Below are 24,503 nucleotides of genomic sequence, written 5' to 3'. Positions count from 1 at the left end.
GGCAAGACGAAAAGCATTACACAGTTTTTAAAGTATATTCATGAATTAAAAATAATGTGTGTGAACATGAAATTCGTGTTATAATACAGCTTACTGATCTTGTCTGTGCAAACATTTTTCAGCTCCTGGTTTGATGGAAAACGACTCCACATAGAGGAAACTAAATAATACTCACACCCCTTAAACAGTAATCCCACATCCAGTTAGCATTTAGACAAAATGTAAAAACATTACTGTACATCCAAATTATGTTTGTTTTTTCAAAGTGAGATCAGAATGAAAATATATAATCTCCATATAACGTAACATATTAAGCTCAAAACATTATTTTATAATAAAGCGCTCATTTGTAATAGACGCCTGGGCTTTCATTTTGTAAAAACCCGAGATCTGAGATCTCGCGATAATTCAGCAGAGCTTCGGTTCGCCAGAAGAGGCGCCTGTAGAAGAAATAACAACAACTTAAATTGGCTTTTGAATATTTCCAGCTCATAAACGCCGAAGATGGGTAGATAATACACAATTACTTGGATCAGGTACTACACTAATTCACCATCTAACAGGATTATATAAAACAAAAGGAAAGCATCACGAGATGTGGACTGGCACAAATGTTTACTTGCTAGCTGCTAATATGCTAAGCTGAAATTGATCTGGTGAAGGATTATAGCAACTACGAAAACATCAAATAACATGACTTATTTGTTCATTTGCATTATTAGATTTATTAACACCAGTAGCGCATACGCGTTTTCCCAAGTAACGTTAGTTTAAGTTGATAATCCCAGAAAACATCAGCGAAGCTAAAAAGCTAAAGTCGTTAGCCTGTAGAGCATACAGATGACAGTCCTGTGATGTTTTTCCTATTGAGATCTTTGCATCGAGTGACGCTAGAAGTTCTTAGTTTTTTTTTTGTGGTATTTATAAACAATTTATTTAAAGCTCAAGTATGTAATATTTCTCAATACCTTTTTTTTTTTTTTGCAGCTGAAGAGACCGCACTCTGGCTTTGAAGAGGCTCCTGACAGATATCTCTTGACTAGCATAGTATGACTCAGTACCCGTCACAGACCAGTCGCTCTAACTTCTTAACTGTTGTGAAAGCAGAAGCCTCTTCAACACCACCCATCTCCACCAACATGGCCAACAGCACCGTCGCCCCCGGGAAAGTTCCAGGCACCCCTGGACCTGCAGGGAGACTGAGCCCTGAAGGCACTCAGGTGAGACCCCAAGCAGTTAAAATCTTTTAGACTTTGCCTCTATTTGTATTCCACATAACATTTATGATCTAATATCCTCCAAACAGGTGCTTAGTAAGAAGAAACTGCAGGATCTTGTGAGAGAAATTGACCCTAATGAGCAACTCGATGAAGATGTGGAGGAGGTAGGTATTGCTCTTGTGGTTAGTGATGCACACAATAATTTTTTTTCATAAATTACAAATCTGTGGAGTGCCTAAACATCTGCTCCATCTAAATGAAGGAATTTATAGTAATAGATGTATTTTAAAATAAGAAAACATCCCCTTACATTTAAATTAAAATGTGAATGATATGTGAATAAATGTGTAAATTAGTTAGTTGATTATTGATATTGTTCTCTAGGTATCCATTTTTGTCAGCTCAGAGCTATGATTTGTTTATATTATTATTATTATTATAATTTTATTCAGCAAGGATACTTTAATTTGGTCAAAAGTAACAGTAAATACATTTGACAAGACTGTGAGTTACCTTAATGACTTTAGGAAATTGATAATTATTATAATAAAAACAGTATTTAAAAATAAGAAGCATCCCTTTACATCCACAGCTAAAATAAAAATGTGAAATAATAATAATAAACTAGCCAATAGATTGTTTATATGGTTCCCTAGATAATCTCATATTAAAATTAAAACATTATTTAATGTTTATCATTTTAATACTTTTATTCAGCAAGGATGCATTAGGTCAAACGTAACAGTTAAGACATTTATAATGTAAAAAAATCTGTTTCCAATAAATAATGTTTCTTTTGAAAGCAAATGTTTCTAACATTGATAATGAATGATTCTTGTGCAGCAATATTAGAAAGGTTTTTAAATCTTTGTCATTGCAGGAATAAATTGCCTTTATAAAATGTATAAAAATAATTTATTTTAAATTTTAATAATATTTCACAATATTACTATTTTTTAAATGAGATTTCTTCCAAAAATAGTCAAAATCTTACCAACCCCAAGTAGTGTCCCTCAACTGTTTTCTGTTGATCCGAGTCATTTCCCTTTCTCTTCAGATGCTCTTGCAGATTGCCGATGACTTCATTGAGAGCGTGGTGACGGCGGCTTGCCAACTTGCCCGACACAGGAAGTCAAACACTCTTGAAGTCAAAGATGTCCAGCTACACCTGGGTGAGGTTCTTGCATAGACAGTTCCCAGTGGTTTAAGCGCATTTTTAATGAATTTAAATAAAACACACATTTTTTATGCTTCTTACATGGAACTTTTTTACATTTTGATTTATTACCATTCTAAAGAATAATACAAGGTAATATAGTCCCTAATCCAATATTGCATCACAGAACGACAGTGGAACATGTGGATTCCTGGTTTTGGTTCAGATGAGATCCGACCGTACAAGAAGGCTTGCACCACAGAAGCTCACAAACAGGTCAGCTATCGTTTTTATGCATTTAAACTGAAATTATGAAAAACACATGACTTGCATACCTAAATATCTTTTTCTGTTTTTTTTTTTTCAGAGAATGGCATTGATCCGCAAAACAACCAAAAAGTAGCAAGATCGGAAGCACCAATAAACATTCTTTTTCTGCTAGTTTTGGAAGTGGAGAGGGATTGAACCAATATATATGTTATGTTAATCAGAGAGGCAGAATGTGTTGTACTATTCACAGTACAGTTCTGTTGACTTTTCACATTCAAAAGGTGCATAGGAAGTGAAGTAAATTGTCTGTACAGTTCACTTTGTGTTAAAATGTTATTTTGGCACCTTGGTCTCGACTTGGTGCTATACTGGGGTTTATTATATTATAGAATCTCACGGAATTCTGTGAAAAACATCAGTTGTTTATTGTTTCTCCCATGAACCGTATTTTCATTCATATTTCGTGAATAGCTGACCCGCCATGCAGTCACACAACGTTTGCTCAGCTGGCATTAATAGCTATGCACAATTACAATCACCATGTATCTGATTTGTTCATAGTGTTTGGTGTTATAGACTTCATAACTTAATTAATATTTAGTACTATAGAGGACATCTTTAGTGTGTGATTTTCTAAATGTAAACAGTCATTTTTACCAGATAAATAAATACCACTTCCCCATTTAATTCATTGCATTGGAAGTAATGACATAATGCAGAATGGTTAATTGGTTCGAGGGAGTTATATATGTGTGATTTATGGGAAATGGTGCATAAACCCTGTCTGCTGTGGGTTTGTGAACAGATTTGAACTTTTCTGTGGAGTTAAACTGAGTATAAACTTTTTTTTTTTTTGCCATGTATCACAGTGTTTTACAGTCTCTTGTTTTTCATGAATAAAAAACAACTAATTGTGATTTATTCCCACTGAACTCACTCATATTTTCAGAAATAACATCTAACATAACCTGTTTCAGCAATGCATCTATGTATGGATATATTAGTGAATAGTTTAACTTAAATACGTTCAGAATGTCTGTATCAGCAAAAATACATCCATGTTTATGGAAATACGTGGCCTTATTAATGTGACATAATATGATGAAAAGCAGTTCAAATCTTTTAACTGATGCAGCCACACTAATGAATAAAGACACTTTATCCAATGTTGATCTCAGAAATACGAACAAACATTTGGAAATTAAATGTACATATGCATGATGTTAATCATGAGTTTCAGTGATCTACACATATATTTGACGTTTGAAGAACTACACATATATTAAGTTAACAAGAACAGCTCTTGTTTTCCTCAGCGGCTTCATTGTTTTGTATCTTCTGGAGTGTTTGGGCTGTAGGTGCTGAGCTCTTGACTCCATCCCATCCATCACGCAACTGGATCTCTCCACTTTTTATGCCCTGATACACCCTCCGGGTCAAGAGTTCAAAGGCCTCTTTCACATTGTGACCTGTTTTTGATGAAGCCTCGATGTACACCGCTCCCAATTGGCTTGCGAGCTTTTCTGCCTCAGATCGGTCCACGGCTCGCTCTCCAGCTTTGACCCGGTCACTTTTGTGTCCCACCAGCACAAACACCACAGTGTAGGGTTGAACACGTTCACACACCTCTGCATACCACTGCCGCACATTTTCAAAAGATTTGTGGTTGCCCAGATCGAACACCAGAAGTCCTCCGACCGAGTTACGGTAGTAGGAGCGAGTCACAGACCTGCAAATGTACCATAGTTTTAGGGTTATTTTTTTTCAGACCTCTGCAATGTGATAATCAATAATCTGTTTATACATCGCATTTATTCGGACTCCATTGTAGTCCATAATGGCTTTTTTTCCCTTTTTTTTACCAACAAATAAATTCCCAATGGATAAAATCCAAATAAACAATGTTCTTTCTCACTGGATAATCTGTATCATTCTGAAATCCTTTAAAAGGAAAGTCAGTTAACACAGCCATATTTGCAACGCCTCCGGGGAGCTATTTCAGGCATGCAAAACCAACTCCTACTTCCTTGAATGAGGAAATACTGAAATTGGAAAGTCAGCTCACTTAAATCGCTCACATAAATGTTATTTCTTATCATCAAATATCCTTTCCACCCCCACTGATGCAGTGATGCAATGACTTTACCAGTTGGCAATTGGCTATTTTATTCAGAATGCAGGACTTGTTCCACCTTATTGTGCATTGGACAATTTCTTTCATTCGTAAACTCTCTTTTGGAACCTGAATTTTCAAGAGTGTAGTAATATGAGTAAACCACTGTTTTAGCTGTTAAACATGCCTTGATAACTTAAAGCTTGATAACTTAAAGCATTACCAAATAAATTATGTATTTTAATTGCCCCCTTCACCTTGTCCAAGGCTTGCCACCCACGAGACTTTGGAATGACATGAAGTTGAGTAAATGATGACAATTTTCCTTTTTGGGTGATATGCCTTGCTGAAGGCATCTATGCATACCAGAAAAGAGGCCCAACTCCAAGTTAGATGGGCCGTAGTTCTCTCTGGGTGGGCTGAACATTTAGCGTGGTTGCCAGGGTGGGACAATTAAGTGGACCAAGCCCAACCCCCAACCTATCCCCCCCAACTCCCATTTGGAGCCCGGCCTGGCAGAGAATCAATTTTTAGTGTAGACTGACAAAATACTTCCTGGAAGTATCATGAAAATTCTTGTTGCTGTGATGAGTAATATGTTTCACAATCCTTTTTTACAGAAGCAAGGCAACTTCTGTAAACTGTTTTTAGATACTGAACTTATGACTAAATGTACAGAAGTTACTGTGAGGGGAAATGTGTCATGTGTGAATTATTCATCTTAAACAGTGGTATCCAAAACCGCTCCTGCAGGGCCACCGTCTTGCAGAGTTTCGCTTCAACCACAAATAAACACACATGAATATCAGGACACCTGCTAATCAAGGTCTTTAGGATTATTAAGAACTGACAGGTGTGTTGGGGCAAGTTTGAGCTAAACTGTGCAGGTCGTTGGCACCCCTGACCTTAAGTGTATGATCTGGAGAATAGCTTGTTCAATTCATGGTAGAACTTACCTAAACCTCTCTTGACCAGCTGTATCCCAGAACTGCAGTTTGACCCTCACCCCAGGTTCCACCTCTAGGAAGTGTACATAGAAGTCCACTCCGACTGTTTGGTTGATGCACTCCAGAAACAGATCCTCAGTGTAGCGCTTCAACATGGATGATTTGCCCACCGTGGAGTCTCCTAGCATGATGATTCGAAACTGGTACTGCCACAAAGTGAGATCCATGACTTGAGCCAGATGAAAGCAGCGAATGAAAAGGCTAGGGGTTGACTAAGGACTGTGACTCCACCAGGATCCTCAGAGAACTTCTTACCTTAGAGGTCTTGAAGTTCTCATTGTAAACATAGGTAAAAATAAACCCATAGTTCCTCAGCTTCTCCTGTGTTTTTCTGCAAAGAGCTGAGTCTGTTTGATCGTTGCAGGGGTGGGAGCTTCTGTCTAACTCATCTGTTTCTTTAATCTTTGCCTGTTCATACTTGTTATTGGGCGGGGTTAATTTGAGAGGCGGAGTTTATAAATACCAGCAGAAAGTTGGGATTTCTCGTAGACCAGAGGGAATGAGCATGCAGTATCATATCAGAACAAGCCCAGCATTTCCTGTTGAGGTCAGCTCATGGCATGCATCACATAAAAGCACATGTAATGACGAAAAACATTCCAGCTAGGTCTTTTTCTTTCTCAATAGGCCAACCATGAGAATGCTTCCACCCAGGTCATAACCTCTGAAGATGGCTGGAAGACTAACAATGTTATATTCCTATATTCCTAACCACTGGGCATAACAGGTTAGTTTGCTACAGAACGTGTCCACAATATGTGGCTTTCCAAACAGGAGGTGAACAACAATGGAACAGACTCCCTTAGGACACAGAGACAATTTAAACCGACTTAGGCTATAAATAGAGTGTTTCACTTTGTTTTCATATATTTTAGATTAGTGGACTAGCCTACTTTATAAATCCAGTGAACAATTAATTGTAATACTATCAGCAGCGTGTAACTGGTATTAGTTTTTGTGTATACGAAAGCATAAAAAGTGATAGGCCTATGAAGGCTGTTTAGAGACTTATAATGAAAGTAATTCATACCAGTAAAGCAAGGGTGGGGATCCAGTGAAGCGGAATAGCTGTCCATTATTTACTGACAGAAAAGGAAAGCAGACGTTTAAAGAGCACGCGCAATATGTTATTACCACGGTAGTTTTGAGTAGAATAACCATTAAAACGTGAACATTTTTCTCACGACTCTTTGCAGCTTGTTTTCAATGTCTAATAATACATACGATATGCATTTTTGTAGCATTTCCTTCTTTAAACCAGATTGTAATGACATGGATTTTTTCTCGATGGCCACTAGGGGACGTACAATCCTTTCCTTTGTCAATGATAACACAACCAGCTATAATGACTATGATCTGCTGGCTTTTTGTATTTTCTGCTCTTATTTTGAACGCTGTACGACAACATTCATTACAGTAAGTAAAAGCAAAAGTAAACGAGTTACTAAACAAAAATTAATAAACAGAAATGTATAAAAAAACAACATAAAATAATTAATTTAAAAAATCAATAAATATGAATGTATGAAAAATAACAAGAAAGCAGTTGAATTGAATCAGCACGTGAAATTAGGAATGAAAATGTCACAAGTTTATTTGGTAAAGATTATAATATATTTCCGAACATGAATATTAGTTGTAAACATGAAGTATTGAAATCAGAACCCAGTCACTGGCACTTAACAGAATGAAATATTTATTATTTATAGTGGTTCATGTCTTTTTCATTAAAATGCCTGGCTACTTTTGAATTGCCAATGATGAAAAAAAAAAGAGTTTCACATTGATCGTGAGACCGCATTTGTTGTTTTAAGCTGGCTCATTCTTATTGGTTTTGTTTTCATATTTCATGCAAGATTAATCTTATTTACAAATAATAGTTTTTGTTAATGTAAAATATTTGTGTGTACTGTGTACATTTATAATGTATATATAAATACAGACACATACAGTATACATTTTGAAAATATAAAATTTCTTAAATGTATACATGCATGTGTGTATATTTATATATACATAATACATTTACAAAAGAAACACACATATGTAAACAAACAATTTTATTTTGGATGAGGTTAAAAGTTTGACAGCACTAATTTGTGTTTTATAGTTGTTTAATGTCTTGCATATTTTTATTTTGTAATAATACATGAAAACTTTTGAATGGTCATCAGTTGAAAAAAATGTCCCAATGCAGTCTCGTATCAACTTTATGAAACGCAGCATTTGCTGTTTTCAACTGGCTCATCCTTGTTGGGCTTGTTTTCATGGATCTTGCCCCAGCTTTCATGTAAACAAATCTCTCCACTCAGATAGCCCTGATGCGTCGGGTCAACAGCTCAAAAGCTTCTGCCACATTGTGACCCGTTCTAGCCGAGGCCTTGATGTACGGTGCTGTCAATTCACTTGCAAACTGTTCCACCTCCTCTTGAGTCATTTCCCGCTCTTTTCTGTCACACTTGTGTCCCACAAGTACAAACAGGACAGTATAGGGATTCACTCTATTACACACCTCTGTGTACTGACGCTCAATGACTCTGAAAGACTCACGATTGCCCAGGTCAAACACCAGCAGGCATCCAGCTGAATGAGCAATGTAAAGCTGGACAAGCTGACGCTTCCTGCAAACATACGTTTGTGAGTTTGAACAACCATTGTGCTAATCAAGGTCAGTGTATATTCTATATATAAAATACGCTAATATATGTGACCCTGCACCACAAAACCAGTCATAAGTCACACATGTATATTTGTAGCAATAGCCAACAATGCACTGTATGGGTCAAAATTATAGATTCGTTAGGATATCCAGTAAATATAATTTACTCATGAAGATATTTAGTAAATTTCCAACCATACATATATAAAAACGACATTTTTGATTAGTAATATGCATCGCTAAGAACTTGAATTGGACAAATTTCTCAATATTTAGATTTTTTATTTTTTTTTGCACGTTCATATTCCAGATTTTCAAATAGTTGTATCTTTGCCAAATGGAAAGCTTATTTATTCACATACTGTAGCCTATGTATGAAATATGGCCTATTTTAATTGAAACAACTGAATCACTCTCTTTCATTATATGGCATTTTGTTAGTTCATTCAGATTATTATTTTGGGTTTTAAAAGTACATGTTAAAAGAATTTTGCGGAGCATGCAGTATGTGTATTCTCACTGCTTACCAAAATGCTTCATTACCAGTCGTATCCCAAATCTGTAGCTGTACTCTCACACCTGGCTCCACCTCTAGGATGTGATTTCTGAAGTCTGCTCCCATGGTACAGTTGATTTTCTCTGGAAACAAGCCATTTATGTATCAATACAGCATGCATGACTTGCCCACATTGCGGTCACCTATCATGATGATTTTAAAACTGTACAGGCACTTCACGAGAGCTGCAGGATCCCTAAAGATTTGACCAGAGAAACGTTGAGAACCTATTGAATTATAACTGATATTCAGATGGATACATTTCAACTAAATACAGTTCAAGTTTTACATTTTAAGACCTGTACCTGTTGGTTTCCATAGAAAGATTTCCAATTTGTATGTGGTAGGAGTCAGACGATCCAGTGTTGATTCGATTTTTGTTCTCTTACACGTTCATATCAAGCAAAAGTGGAGTTATGTAACAGGCAAAAATAACAACAACAAAAAAAGGAAGTATTTCTAAAAAAACCCATGAAGATTGCATGTCTTTGTGTGTGTGTGTGTGTAGACCAAGAGAGAGATTTAATATGCTTTTAAATTAGATTTATAATATGCAAAATAACAGAGGGGTGTTGTATCAATACTTGAGTTGTGGTATGAATAATGTCACAAGTTTATTATATATAACTATAAAAAAAAATGTAAGATGTTTTTGAATACTTTAGTTGTTTCAAATCACAGACACAGACACAAATCCTCTTGGAGTATATTTTGATTAGTTACAGGTATAAAATACACCCACATTTATATATATATATATATATATTTAAAAAAAAATGCACATATAGGTTCAGTGGTTATCTGAACAATACAGCAGTCCTTATAAAAGCACTTCTCCAAATAATCATTTCCTCTAACATGCCGATCCCTGATGCTATCAAACAGCATAAATCATTAAGTTACACTATAAACAGCAGTATAACAGCACAAACGTCACAAACTGTCTTCAGTAGGAGATGCCACGTTGGTTCAAAGTGGTTCATGGTAGGTATGTAATAGTGGTTCTACTTTCTGGGGCTCAAAGTAGATCACACTAGCCTTATGTTGGCTAGTACCATGTGAGACTGGAGTACAGTACCCGTTTGAGATCACTCTGTGTGCGGGGCAGTCATATTGTTGTTGGCTCAGCTCTCGACACACAGGTAGATTCTGTCGGCTGTCCAGTGTTGAGTCTGTGGACATTTCGCTGAAGGGAGTTGCATATTCTGGTTCGGGAGGCAGGGGGTGGGCGTATTCGGGAAGCTGTCCAGGGGTGTCGTAGTGGTTGAGGGAGAAGGGGACTGTGTAGCCCTCTTCCAGGGGGGGTCGGAATGTGAGACCCATCATCTGCCCACCTGCTACTACATCAGGCTCAGCATAATCTGGGAACAATGGAGAAATATTCTAGAAATAGGACAACTGATATAGGCATTAAATTTCAAGTTAAGACACCAAATTCTACAAGATAACAACTAACATATACAAATAAATAATTTCCAATTATCACTGTAATAACAAACCAAATAAAATAAAATTTTATTTAATGAAAATGTAATTATATTGATATAAATATGAAAAAAAATCAATTATTTTAATATAAAGAATAAAAAAATGGAATGATATGGAATGATATTAATACGGTCCAATACTAGATCATTGCATTAATATTTTATTTTCACACACATTATACAAGTATATAAATGTAAAAATTTTATATAATATATATATGTATATATATATATATGTTATATAATATATATATGTATATATATGTAATATATATATAATATTATTTCGATTCTAATCAAAATATAAACAAATAAAATAATATGAAATAAAATAATTTCTGCAAACCCCGATTGAGAAAAAATTACATTCATTGTAACATTTTCTTTCATTACAAAATGTAATAGAAATTCAGTAATGTCCAACTTGTGTAAATTTGATTCTTTCATATGTGTAAAAATAGAATATTACATTAAAAATATTTGTTATTAATGATTAATTAGTGTTTAAACACCTCAATTATTTACCAATCTGATTAATTTTATAATGACTAAACCCTCCCTTAGATTGGACTTCATCCCCAGAGGACTGTCTTTTCCCTTGGCTGACTCATTTTAGGCATTATTGCATTCCCACATGATCCCACTGCACTGCGTCCAACAGTAGTTCTGGGCTATGAAAGGGGCTCACGTTTCCCCCTCTCTCCTTCTCTCAGTCCTTCACTCACTCAGCAGGAATGCTAAGAGGGCGAAACGGTTTTAACTGAAGCGACTTTAGAAAGGACCCCTTACTGAAGGGTCTGTTGGACAGTGGGTGGTGAGGAGGGTGTTCTTCTGGCTTGAATGCCCCTAATTTGGGCTCCAATTAAAGAAGCCTTTCAGGGAAGCACCACCAACGAAAGAAAGACATGTTTATGCTGCCACTGAGTATCTGTTGGGGAGGAATGAGCTCAGAATGAAAGCCATTTGCTTGTCATGTCTCTTCTGAGTTGCACTGGCAGCTCAGCTGAGCAAGCACACACAGAGTGGGGCGAGCGAACAAAGGGGTCAGAATGACTACTGGGCTTTCTCTCTGTTTCCGTCCTGCTGTTTGAGCCACATTAACCCTCTTATTCACTGCGATATATAACTGCGATGTCTGAGGGCTGTTGATCAGATTCTGAGAACTGTTGTACCCAGCGGCGTCCTCTCGACAAACACTGCCTTGTCTCGTTTGTCGTTTCAAACATTCCTTCATGAATTTCGGTATTCATTGCTATATTGGGTTGAAAAGCCCTGTGGATGTCTTACCATTGAGAGGAGGGTTGGGAAGAGCATCGTGGATGTTCCGAACCAGAGGGTAAGATACAAGCTCTGGGTTTGTGCATGGAAGCTTCTTCCCGTGGAAACCCTGACAGCCTTAAGCAGAGACAGTAAAAGTCAGTCAGGAGATACCAACACAGAAAAAACTGTTACTACAGAGACAGTGCAAAAGGTTACCTTGGTCAACGCAGCATTTCTTTATTTGTGCATTTCTTTTTCTGAAATACAAACACAGGTAAATATCACAAACCCTGTCAAGAGTATGTACAGGCCCCAAAATAAAAAATAATAATGGAAAAAATAATACTTTAATATAATACAAAAAAAAAGTTTTTATTTTAAAAGGGAAAAACTGTTTAAAATAATTGTATTAAGTTAAAATTAAATTAACCCAAATATTACATGGGGATATAACATTGATATTATTAACATTTATATCATTAAAAACTATTATAAATTAAGAAAAAGTATATAAAAGCATATGGTAAATTACGGAGCATAGCATTAATTCAATAGTGCATAACAAATGATACATTTAATAAAAAAATAAATAATAAAAAAAACCTTTGTGCAAACCACTAAGTTAAAATAACATTTAATATAACATCTTGCAAAACATTTTCTTATAGAATAATTATGAAACAGAATCATACCTTTCCAACTCGTGCATATTTTATTTTTTAGATATGTATAAAAAATATTACAATTCGCAGCATTTAAACACCTTGCGTGAATTATTTGACCAGTCATAATTATGGTATAGTAAATAAACCCTCCTTTTGATTTTCCTTAATGAAAACATAGCTCTTTTTAGGAACATTAAAATTGTTTGGTTTATTTGAGCCCAGTAAAATAAATCAATTACTGTGGTGTTGACTAAAACAAGAAATAACAAGAAATATTCTGATGTAAAATTCTTAAAGGTTGCTGTGACAGCCTGTAACAGTACTGTTTTTGGTTACAACCTTTTGGTTTTAATAGAAAAACGACACAAAATTGTCGGCACTGATAGCCTAGTGGCCAGTGTGCTGATATATAACAATATGTTGCGTTGCAGCCGTCCCGAGTTCAAAGCTCAAGGACCTTAGCCAATTGCTCTCTCTCACCCTTTGCTATCTTCGTAAGGGCAAAATGCCCAAAATAAATCTTTAAATAAAAAATAAGAATAAATTAAATAATTATTTGTAAGGAACAATTAGTGTATTACCTTCTCCACCAAATAAGCCCAGCTAGAAGGCAACCCACACACAGAGCTGCTCCCAAAACCATGCCTGCCACTAATATCACTGCTTGACTGAGGCCTGTATGGAAAAATAATAAAAGATTTAGCCTTTAGAAACAAATCCACTATGAGTTCACACATCATGTTAGTAAGAGCAATCATAGTAGAGGATTACCTTACAAAATTCACCTCACCTGAGCTTCTTATGATGACAGGACCCTCAGTGGACAGCGTGTCTAGACGCACAGTCGCTGTGACAACTGCTTTCCCAGTATTCAATTCTGATGGAGAGAAATCATCACAGGTTTAAAAGACAAGAATTCAATTAACTCCTTACTTACTATAAAAATGTTTAAACTGAAACTTATGTGGCATAAGGGAACTTAAAAGAGATTCTGGGGCGGACCCTCACCATCTCCTTGGGAACGGGGTCTAAAGGGGGAGGAAGGGCAGCCCAGCACTTGAACCTGTGCAGAGGCCCTGATATGCCACTTCTGGGGTTTCACAAGGAGGTAGCGTGCAACTACTGGAGGAATCAGACTGTTGAGTACAGTCACATGACCATCAGAATGGGCCTCAAACACCTTAAAAAAAAAAAAAAAAAAAAAAGATATGATAGTTAAACATTGCATACTGGAAAAAAAAAATTAATCTGATTTGCAAAAAAGGCATATTACCTAATTTTATGAGTTAAAAAAAATCAGTTTTTTCATTAAATAAGTGATGATTTTTTTTATTATATGTATGAATCAGCGTTAATGCACTAATCAAAATAAGTCAATTGTATATGTTTCCCTTTTTAATGATTCAAAAAGTATAATTTAACAATCTGCATCATTTGGAGCAGGATTTTTTTTATTTTTTTATCAATTTAATGTGAATGAACTTTACATATAAACAAGGTTTTTTTTCTCTCTAACAAAGTCTGTTTGGATGAATCCACTGTTCAGATGTAGTAAAACACCCACAAATGTAGCAGATAACATCTGGGTCATGTTTGAATTTTCACTGGTGTAATTCTGACCTTGAAATCAAATGTCTTTAGAATCATTCAATCATTCACGTATAAAATCAGCTTAGAAATTAACAAATAATTGTAAACGGGTTCAGAGGAAGATAGGAATCATGTCTTTATTGCGGTTTTTCTAGTGATTAAGGCATGATACAAGACTTCACCTTATAAATGTTTGTTGAAAGCAAAAATGCTACAAAATACACACATTTTGTGAGCAAGTGTGACATGCTAGAGCAAAACAGGCACTGTTTTTGGAATCAGCACTCCAAAATTAGTAAGACACGTGATGGAACTCATTCAGCTAATATGATGCAGGGCTGAGTAATTTATATTCTAAAACAAATACCTAGTAATGTATATAAAATTAGGGTCTGTTCCTGTGCCCATCTGCGCTGTTTATTCACTTGCCTATCCTATGTAAATCTTTTAACATCATAATCATGTTAGGGTTAGGGTTACTTTTACTGATGCAGCGTTACGTACCTTCTTATTTTTGCTTGATGTTGCTTTGTAGACTTTCCAGTTCTTGCGGTCTTTGCTGAACATGAGGGTGTAAGATTCAATGTAGTAATGCGGCGTTCCCTTTGTTATGATGCCTGAAAGCAGATGATAACATTAGATTCTTTCTTATTGTGCTTACTATTGCTGTAATAGCTCAGCAGAGGTTTGCACAATGATTATCAGTGGTTGACCTCTGACCTGTGACACTACTCCTGTTCCACAGCTCGATCTCCATCCACGGTTGCTGATCCCCAGAGCTCGCAGCCCACTGAGATCCCGCATGTCCCGGAGACCAGGAGACCCTCTGACCTAATCTGTTCACCTCCTCCCACACTGAAGAAGTGTTATAGGCCACCACCGTCAGCTCCCGGTCACACTCTATGCATGGAAGAGAACACAACTTGCTCAAGCAAGTAAAAATGATACTTTCTCACACCTCTGATAAACCTTGTAATTGTTAGTTTTCAGCTGTTAGTGTTTATCTTCTAGCAATGTATAATTACAAATAGGCACTAACAGCACATTTAAGGCGTGAGTATCATGTAGCAGGTGTAACAGTGTTAGATAAACTGTAATTTATTGCTTAACACTGACACACACTCAATCCTGGTATTAGGCATTTGCAGTTTAAAAAATTATATTACAAATAAATTAATTCAGTGCAAAGCCATAATTCAAGTCTATCAGTCTGTCAAAAATAAATGTTACTCGATTAAATTTGAAAAATGAATTCAAATAATATTAGGAATAACTACAGGGAAATAAACTAATACCTTTGTGGAAGACAAGTCGTTTATCTGACAAGGAACCACTGTAAAAAAAGAAAAAAGATATTAGATTATTTAAAATATGTAATACACACACACACACACACACATATATATATATATATATATATATATATATATATATATATATATATATAAAAAATTGTATACCGGTATGTGTTTTTTTTATTTTACTATGTGCATGTAATATTAAGAATAGTGCTGGGCAATGATTAATCCCATCCAAAATAAAAGTTTAAGTTTATATAGTACATGTGTGTAGTGTACTGTGTTATTTATCATGTATATATAAATACACACACATGCAGCATATATTTAGAAAATTTATATATATATATATATATATATATATATACATTACTATAGAGAATATTTATATATGTGTATATATATTTATATTAATATAATTTAGATTATATATAAATATATTTAATATATAAACATAACATATTTTCCTTAAATGCAAACATGCATGTGTGTGTATTATATATATATATATAATTTTTTTTTTTTTTTCTTATGGAGGCAAGCATGGTGAAATCACAAAACCAGCTTAATGCTATTTGCTTTATCTTTGTGGCACTCCTGTGATTGGACATTTTAACTTTTTTTCAATTACATCAGTGACTGTTTAGTTTAAAAATAGTTTTCAGTAATTGAAAACCTTTGCTTTTGTGATATATATATATATCTAGTACATACATTTAGCAAATTAAGCAGCAAATTAGGAGTTGCTTGATACAAAGATTTAGATTGACTAACAAGTGTGAATAACTTGCACAACATGCCACACACTCACGTTTTTGAGAGTACTCCGTTAGCAAAGTGTGACTCATACAAGGTAATGCCCCTTTGCAGAGACACGTTGATCATGCCTCCCAAACTGTTTGAAATTACGCCCGCATGGATCGCAGCTTTGCATAATACAGAGGTCTAGAAAAACATTAAAATGTTACGTCATTTAAAGTTACACTCCTTTAGATAAAAGTGCCTGTTGTAAGCGTTTAATAAAAACTAATAATCCCACTATTGCACACAGATAATATCCCAGCTTACATCCCGGTATCCTTGGCCATGCCAGCCCCAGATTTCTCCGGTGACGTCTTTGCAGCCTGCAGGACAGAATGCACTGGAACACAAGTAAGTCCAGGATTCAGATATTACACATAAACCTGTATCCTTCAGATTCAGAGTAAAGAAAAGTTGTGTTATTTTGCCTTAATGTCAGGTTTCTTCTTACCTAATCTGTTGAGAGGAGAAATGTGTTCCTCGATGCAGACATGAAATGAGTTCTATGGGATAGAAATAGCATTGACTTCAATGATGCAGTTACAGTCCAGAACATGTGCTCATATACACTGGCTTTGTGTTCTCTACATGTGAACCACTGCTGTTGACTCTGGAGCATAGTGAGAACTTTTGACAGAACATTTTCAAGAAAGTTAAAGTGTTTAACTTTTAGTTCACTACATGCTTATAGAATTGTGAGAATGATATTTTTTTTAATGAATACTTATACTTAGCAAGGATGCATTACATTGATCAAAATTGACAGTACAGGCGTTGACATTTTCAGAAATGGTTTCCACCAAAATATTAAGCAGCACAACTGTTTGCAAAATTGATAATAATAAGAAATGTTTCTTGAGCACCAAATCAGCATATTAGAAGATTTCTGAAGGATCATGTGACACTGAAGACTGGAGTAATAGCTGCTGAAAATCCATCTTTTCCATAACAGATGGAATATATATATATATATACAGTATATATACACACACACATATATATATATATATATATATATATATATATATATATATATATATATATATATATATATATACAGTATATACACACACACACACATATATATATATATATATATATAAATAAATAAATTCAATTTAATTAGTATTTTACTTCATAAAAAAATATTCAATTAATATTTAGATATTTCAATTATGTTTTTCCATACAAAGCCAAGATAAGATTTGCATTTTGGGGGTTAAAAACAAGAATTCTTCTTAAATGATGCACGTTAGCCAGTCAGGAACTGCCATGAGTTGCTTCTACTCTGTGGTCAGGTGATGGTTAAGCTGTCATGCTGTGCTTGTCAGTGCAGGAGGAGTGAGCATACAGCATTCCATCTACTTCAGTAGCACAGGGGCCTCTCCCTTTTTCAGGCCAGGAGCGGCAGTCTGCTGCCCTGCTTACAAAGCAAACACTCTGAAACTCAGCCAAGGAGGAGAGCTGCATTCCAGTCGGTCTCCCTAACACACATTTTAAAATCCCTACCTCCAAGGCCAGCCCATTAAGGTCCTCTGTAGTTTAACCTACATCCTGGGCCTTGGTTCCACCATAGACATATAATATAATTATAGTGTTCATTTATTATTATTTAAATACTATTCAATTTTTTATTCAGAATTTGAATTTTATTGTATTTTAATGTTTTTATAGTTTTTATATGTTTTTTTTAGTTCTTTTTGAACATCTTTTTTCACCTAATATTTATAATTTAGTTTATCTTATTTCAGTTAACAATTAATTAGGATTTAATGATATTATTCTATTAAATGTTATTTAATAAAATGATTTATTAAATATTAAATGATTAAATATTTCAAATAAAATATTCAACTATTTTAAAAATGTTATATAATTTATATGATAGCTGTAGCATGTAAGAAAGTGAGACCTAGATATATATTTAATATCGGTTGTTTAAATTCTATATGATGATATCATCATATTTAATCATATTATTACATTCAATGTGTAATTTTATATATAATTTTAAATATTGCATATGATAAAATATTGACAGGTATTAAATAACAGTTGTTTAATTTATATTTAATAATATTATTATATTTAATTACATTATTTAATATAGAATTCTAATTCTAATTTTTAAATATAATTTTAAATATGGTAACCATAGCATAAGGAATGCAAATCCTGGAAAGGTATTAAAAATCTAATATTTCATTTATATATAAGTGTATTATTATATTAAATTCTACTATTTATTGTTTAATATATCATTTTAAATATTTCATATAATTCTGATGCTATCCCATGGCATACGAGAAAGTAAATCCTAGATGGGTAATTTATATATAGTAAATTTAATACGTCAACCTTTTAGTTAATGATAATAACCCTGATTATATTTAATATACAGTAATAAGTAAAGGTTGGCACGTGACTGTAATATACTGTGACACAGTTAAGGATGTTTATTTAATGATCTGTGCATGACCTCCAGTAGGGTGGTTCACATGTAATGTTGGAAACGAGAATAAACAGTAATTGAGATTAGGATGGGAACTGCTCCCACTCTCAGAGTCAGCTGAAGTGCTGTTTACTGAGTAAGCTGTACATTTAGAGAACAAACAGTCCCTGGTGTGTTTACTCTGATCATATACAACTCGCTCAGAGCAGGAAGATCCATGGGGCCACATGCCATAAGCTCTTATTTTGTTCCTGGATTTGTGGATTCCTTTTTGGTCTACTGTTTATAGGTGCATGGAATGGAGTGGGAAGTGTGCAGGACATACAAACTGTTACCTGAGTGCTGATTGGTTGAATAGGACATAACGAAGCCCCGTCCTGAACGGTGAGTGCCAGAGATGAAATGCACCGAGACTTCATTAGTACTCACAGTTATATTCCTGTTTGTGGTGGACAGCTGCCCACACAGAGGACCTGGGAAGCACAGACCACATTATATAAACATTGCATTTTTAGATTCAACACACAAGATTCTGCACACCTTCACTGCCATCAAAGGCTGTTCCTGCACACGTATGTGACCACACAACCGTCATGGTACAGCAGAGTGGAATGCAGCATGCAAGCTGCAGTCATGCTGTGGTCACATGATTGGGAAGCTAAAGAGCAGCATATGGTTAGATCTCTGGAATTCCTCAGTCACAATATACTGTAAATGAGGTGGCTATAAAATTAGAGTTGAAGGTAGCTGTAAATAACTGTAATGTAAGTTTGTATAATAAATGTACTAATTTGGTGCCTTTTGGGGATAAGAAGGAATGTCAGGCCTGATTCAAGAAAGGATTTCATACCACTCAGATTCAAAAACTGACAAGTCAGTCTGTCCAACTTCAATAAATTGAGGAAAATAAATTACAATTCTGGCTGTTGCTTTGCCTTAAGACTGGTATTTAAAATAAATCACATAATTAAGATTTACTTGTATTATTCTATTAAATTTTATACAATTATTTATTAAATGTTAAATTATTAAATATTTTAAATAAAATATAATTTATATGATCGCTGTAGCATGTAAGAAAATGAGACCTACATGTATATTTAATATCAGTTGTTCAATTTCTATATAATTATATCATCACATTCAATCATATCTAATTATATTATTATATTTATAGTGCATTTAATGTGTAATTTTATATATAATTTTAAAATATGATATCCATAGCACATGATAAAGTAAATCCTTGACAGTTATATAATATCAGTTGTTTAATTTATATTTAATTATATTATTTAATGTTTAATTTAAAATATAATTTTTGAATATAATTTTAAATATGGTGTCCACAGCATATGAAAAGTAAATCCTGGAAAGGTTTTAAATATCAAATATTTAATTTATATGTAAGTATATTATTATATTAAATTATATTTAGTTCTACTGTTTATTTTTAAATATATATTTTTAAATATTTCATATAATTTGCCTGATATAGCATACGAGAAAGTAAATCCTAGATGGGTATTTTATATAAGTTATTTAATGTATATTTAATAATGTTGTTACATAAAATCTTTAAAAAAAATTATCATTTAAAATATTGAATGTAATTTATATGATATCCATCTCATATGAGAAAGTAAATTTATTTAATGGTTTAATTTATATTTCATTATATTCTTTTATTTATTTTTTTATCTATCATTTTAATATTTATATGAAATTCATTTCATAGTAGATGAGAGAAGTAATTCTAAAGGAAGACTTTTTTTGTGGTATTACTAGTGCATATATAACACTGTAGCCCAGTGTCTGTCATTCCATAACGTCTGTGTGAAGAGGGTCATACCCACTCTAATGGCTCCACTGGTGTCTGTGATGGTAAGAGAGCCAGATATGCAGTCTTGGCTTCTCTCCAAGTCAAAGTCCCCAAAGGTCAAGAGCAGCGTCTGGCCCTTCGGTACTCTTAGGCTCCACTCACACTGGGTGTGGTTAGGGTAGGTTCCCGGGAAGTTCAACGAGGTCAGTGTGCCACTGGTGGGACTGAGGACTGTGTGTCCACACCCATTGCCTAAAGAGAAAAGATAAATATAATATAATTAAACCAGACATTTTCTCTCTCATTTAACTTCCATTAATCATCAGATGTGCTAACTAGTTTCTCTCTTGGCATGTTTCTAACCCATGGGAAAATGAGACTGAATTTAGTATGAGCATTGTGTGTATTGGCAGGTCGTTGGCTGAGTATTTAGAGTGGATTGCAAAAGCTTGTGTGGTAAGGGGGATTGCCAATTTTGTCAGTATTAGTCACACTTAAGGGGCTTTCCATAACTAGTGTTAATTAAAGCTATAATTACTGTAGGGTTGACTTGATGGTGATGTTGTGTTATATACGGTAGCTTCAACAAGTGGCCACCCCCGGCCAAGTTCATAAACATGACATCATCGCCACAACAAAACGATTGGCAGCTAGTTTGGAGTTCCACTAAATAATAATAATGATAATTACAATAATAATTCCTTACATTAGCCATATTGCGCCAGAATGCCCACCACACACCAGCTTACTGGTGGAGAGGAGACCGAGTGATGAAGCCAATCAGCAGATATGGGGATTGTTACGAGGCCATGATGGTCAGAGGGCAATTGGTGAATTTAGCCAGGATGCCGAGGTCACACCTCTACTCTTTTCGAAAGACATCCTGGGATTTTTACTGACCACAGAGAGTCAGGACCTCAGTTTAACGTCTCATCCGAAGGTTAGAAAACCCAGAGTCAGTATGAATGGGCAAATCTATCTAACATTTTGAATCTCTTGGTCCCTGTTTGATAAACTGGATCGAGTCTATTGTCCATCTCTCATTCCGAATTTCTCAGTCAGCTCTGCAATCACTAGGGTTTAAAGCTTCTTTGGTCCCCTTTTTCTGCTTTAGACACAATTTATCTCTAAATCTACCAAACCTCTTGTTATCTTAATCATTGCGTAGAAAAACAAACATGATTTTGTGGTTAGACTGTTAACTGGTTATGTTCAAACAATTCACTGCATGTCTCAGTGTGGTCAAAGAGTTGAATGTATAATTTGGGTGAGGGCGATTTTATCTACAAAAGTCTTTATATATTTCAGTCAGTACTTTACCCCAACTAAGGTTTGTGGGTGAAGCTGGTTGCGTTTATTGCAAATAATCGTTATCTCAACCCAGTTTTATGAGAAATTGTAAGTATTTTATGATGTTGTGATTTCATATGAACTTTTACAATATGAATTGTATGAAAAAAAAAACACTCCAACACAGCCATGCATGCATAAACAGATTGTACAAATCACATTATGAATTCATACAAATTAGTCATCAATTTGCCAAAACGTCAAATAGTTATTGTCATGAGAGTGTGTTGGTTATCTTGTGTGTAATCTGTTTGGGTTAATAAAGTCAATGCAGTTTGGAGTTAAATTAATTTTAAAACATATCATTAAATCAATTTGAAATATCCCCAGAATGCAGCACTGACATAGAAACAAGATGTTAATACAAAAAAAAAAAAAAAAAACTTTCAATAGTAGGAGACATATATTATACATTACTTTAAAAGATGCACAACAACATAGTTTCCATTCATAAATTGTGAAAAATAGACGTTTTAATATTTAAAAAAGTGTGTATTTTAGCCCTGAAAACATTGCTGTTTGTTTGTTCTCGACCTGTCCAGCTTAGCAACACTGTCTTCACCAATTATGTGGTTTTGAGGCATGGCTATGTGTTTTTTTGACCAATTGAAGACAGGGTGAGTGTTTAGAAAAACCTGTGTGGAAACAATAATGTGCTGGTGCTGGTGTGCAGAAACTAGACTCAATGGTTGGCTTCAGCTTAACAAGGCCAGTTTCGTTTATAACCACAGCATAAAACTGACAATGAACTCCTCATGAAGCACAGCCTGAGGCAAACTTTAGACATTATTTAACAGCAAGCAGACACCGTGATGACATCTGTGCGATGTCTGCAAGTTGAGTTCACAGCACGGTGTTTAAAACATGCCGCGCGTGAAGATGCTGGGTATAATTAAGACACTTGCTGACACAGAATATAACATTCCTTACAGCTGAGCTACTATGAACGCACTGGGACCATGGATAACAATCCATCATCAGCGCTACACTATCAGGCAGTGTGTAATTTAGTTTTCTCGTCAGGGGATTTGCAGGCACGTCCCTGCAGGCCTGAGCCCATGGCAGACAGGATGTTCGGCTGTTTAGATTGTCACATCACAATTCCTCTACGTCAATCATATTACAACTGTAAACTCAAAAATATTTGGGGACAAGCTGTTTTTTCCTGTTCTTTTATGTTCTGTAAAATCCTGGACACTCTCTACATCTTCTAAAGCTTGGGAACAATGCGATATAGCGTGATCTCAAAAACATGTCAGCTCCCATTCTAATACAATAACATCCCAAAAAACAGTCAGCTTCCCCTCTGGGTAATCTAAACACGTAGAGTCCTGGGGGTGGACGTTTGACTGGAAAACATTTTCCGTAGTCCTCACAGTCTGTGAATCTGGCTGTAGTGATTCATGCTGACCCCACACATATTGAGAAATACCATAAACAAATTCATTCTTCCTAACTCACTCTCTAAACAGGAGGATATCATTCAGTCCAGCAGTATGCCTGCTGATGTGCTTGTGGTCTTATAAGGGCAAACATGGTTATAAACACTGTTATAAACATGCCTCTTTACATTAAATATTAAACTTTGTCTCTATGTCTAAAAATCATTTTTAGAGAATGCAGTCAAGGGAAAATGATAAATTAAAGTTAAAATACTTTAAAGTTAGCTGACCAGAGAGTGCAAGAAAAACAGTTAACAAATGCCCAACATACATGGGAATTCCTCAGAATTTAACATCCCAGTTCCTATCTATCTATCTATCTATCTATCTATCTATCTATCTATCTATCTATCTATCTATCTATCTATCTATCTATCTATCTATCTATCTATCTATCTATCTATCTATCTATCTGTGTGTCTGTCTGTCTGTCCAATAAGTGATATATATATATATATATATATATATATATATATATATATATAATTATATTTTTTATATTATTTTAAAATATAATTTATGCAACACGCACACATACACGTACATAGTCTATATATATATATATATATATATATATATATATATATATATATATATTATATTAGTGCTGTCAAACGTATATATATGTGTGTATATGTATGTATATATGCAAAATAAATACATGTAAATATTTCAAAATATATATGCATGTTTATTTATATATACATAATAAATACACACAGAACACACACATGCAAACAAAAACTTTTATTTTGGATGCGATTAATCGCTTGACAGCACTAAAGAAATAAATATATTGTTACCTTCCATCATATTATACATTATACAGTAGTGCTACTTTAACAGTACTTCATAGTAGTATGAGAAGGCGCAATCTTACCTTTTTGACCGCATACCAACACCAGTGTTTCGATGCTGACAATAAGCCAAACCCGAGAGAATTCAATAGTATCCCAAAGAGCTCCATATCTAGTGTGCATGGTTTCCTTCGGGATATCCCTGGCTGACTCCAGCGTTCAGAGTTTACGCCATGAGTTTTAGTTCATGTCGTAATCAGTCTACAGACTCTCCTCTCACGCTTCTCATCCGAGTTAAGACGCAGCAAAGTAGCCCATCCCCGACTGGGCATGGGTTAATGCAGTGGTTCCCAAACTTTTCCATTCCACGACCCACCTAGACAAGTGTAATCTATTTCATGACCCACCACAATATTTGAGGAAAAAAAAGGTTGATATTACTTTAAGCCTAATCTTACTTAAAAGTTTGATGACAGAAATGAAGTATTTAAGAAAAAAAAACTTTTTATTTTAGAGTAGGCCTACACCTGAAAAAAATCACTATTAATATTTAAGTTT

At 34.7% G+C, this 24,503-nt stretch overlaps 3 protein-coding genes, 1 long non-coding RNA gene and 1 pseudogene across 5 annotated transcripts; 2 read left to right on the top strand and 3 right to left on the bottom strand.

Annotated features, from left to right (window-relative positions):
• The first annotated feature begins 399 nt into the window (after nt 1–399).
• On the top strand, nt 400–3,567 carry LOC132158679 (transcription initiation factor TFIID subunit 12-like). 2 transcript variants are annotated; one of them, XM_059568200.1, is made up of 6 exons: nt 400–536; nt 988–1,220; nt 1,307–1,384; nt 2,278–2,392; nt 2,564–2,652; nt 2,744–3,567. In XM_059568200.1, exons 2-6 carry the CDS (start codon nt 1,050–1,052, stop codon nt 2,777–2,779), a joined length of 489 nt encoding a protein of 162 aa, XP_059424183.1. In that variant the 5' UTR covers nt 400–536; nt 988–1,049; the 3' UTR covers nt 2,780–3,567. The 2 variants fall into 2 exon arrangements, with proteins under 2 accessions (XP_059424183.1, XP_059424184.1); XM_059568201.1 differs by having other exon boundaries at nt 405–536; nt 994–1,220.
• Nucleotides 3,568–3,927: 360 nt separating this feature from the next.
• Nucleotides 3,928–6,322, bottom strand: LOC132158677 (ras-related protein Rab-39B-like). The gene is made up of 2 exons (XM_059568199.1): nt 5,716–6,322; nt 3,928–4,375 (listed from the first exon to the last, which is right to left on the bottom strand). Exons 1-2 carry the CDS (start codon nt 5,931–5,933, stop codon nt 3,934–3,936), a joined length of 660 nt encoding a protein of 219 aa, XP_059424182.1. The 5' UTR covers nt 5,934–6,322; the 3' UTR covers nt 3,928–3,933.
• Nucleotides 6,323–7,976: 1,654 nt separating this feature from the next.
• LOC132157936 (ras-related protein Rab-39B-like) lies at nt 7,977–9,300 on the bottom strand (annotated as a pseudogene).
• Nucleotides 9,301–9,753: 453 nt separating this feature from the next.
• On the bottom strand, nt 9,754–24,239 carry si:dkey-34d22.1 (discoidin, CUB and LCCL domain-containing protein 1). The gene is made up of 15 exons (XM_059568198.1): nt 24,029–24,239; nt 20,387–20,608; nt 18,870–19,007; nt 16,534–16,585; nt 16,350–16,422; nt 16,093–16,226; nt 15,279–15,316; nt 14,704–14,883; nt 14,488–14,600; nt 13,402–13,573; nt 13,184–13,270; nt 12,975–13,068; nt 11,945–11,985; nt 11,756–11,863; nt 9,754–10,342 (listed from the first exon to the last, which is right to left on the bottom strand). The coding sequence occupies exons 1-15, from the start codon at nt 24,126–24,128 to the stop codon at nt 9,951–9,953; spliced, it is 1,944 nt and encodes a 647-aa protein (XP_059424181.1). The 5' UTR covers nt 24,129–24,239; the 3' UTR covers nt 9,754–9,950.
• Nucleotides 14,790–19,451, top strand: LOC132158678 (uncharacterized). The gene is made up of 3 exons (XR_009437707.1): nt 14,790–14,918; nt 16,333–16,433; nt 18,824–19,451. It is a non-coding gene; the product is annotated as an uncharacterized LOC132158678 (long non-coding RNA).
• Nucleotides 24,240–24,503: the final 264 nt, after the last annotated feature.

The sequence above is a fragment of the Carassius carassius genome, chromosome 15 (assembly GCF_963082965.1).
Source record: "Carassius carassius chromosome 15, fCarCar2.1, whole genome shotgun sequence".
In the NCBI taxonomy this organism is placed as follows: Eukaryota; Metazoa; Chordata; class Actinopteri; order Cypriniformes; family Cyprinidae; genus Carassius; species Carassius carassius.
The sequence above is the reverse complement of the archived record's forward strand: the minus strand, read 5'-3'. Positions and strand labels throughout refer to the sequence as shown.

What these genes read in the sequence shown, in the direction of transcription:
- LOC132158677 (XM_059568199.1), bottom strand. Translation starts at nt 5,933, where the DNA reads ATGGATCTCACTTTGTGGCAGTACCAGTTTCGAATCATCATGCTAGGA. An exon ending in GCTGGTCAAGAGAGGTTTAG is followed by an intron (nt 4,376 to 5,715) that starts GTAAGTTCTACC and finishes GTACATTTGCAG; the next exon opens with GTCTGTGACTCGCTCCTACT.
- LOC132158679 (XM_059568200.1), top strand. Translation starts at nt 1,050, where the DNA reads ATGACTCAGTACCCGTCACAGACCAGTCGCTCTAACTTCTTAACTGTT. An exon ending in TGAGCCCTGAAGGCACTCAG is followed by an intron (nt 1,221 to 1,306) that starts GTGAGACCCCAA and finishes TCCTCCAAACAG; the next exon opens with GTGCTTAGTAAGAAGAAACT. An exon ending in CCACAGAAGCTCACAAACAG is followed by an intron (nt 2,653 to 2,743) that starts GTCAGCTATCGT and finishes TTTTTTTTTCAG; the next exon opens with AGAATGGCATTGATCCGCAA.
- si:dkey-34d22.1 (XM_059568198.1), bottom strand. Translation starts at nt 24,128, where the DNA reads ATGCACACTAGATATGGAGCTCTTTGGGATACTATTGAATTCTCTCGG. An exon ending in TTCAACCAATCAGCACTCAG is followed by an intron (nt 16,586 to 18,869) that starts GTAACAGTTTGT and finishes TCTATCCCATAG; the next exon opens with AACTCATTTCATGTCTGCAT. An exon ending in CATCAAGCAAAAATAAGAAG is followed by an intron (nt 13,574 to 14,487) that starts GTACGTAACGCT and finishes TTTTTTTTTAAG; the next exon opens with GTGTTTGAGGCCCATTCTGA.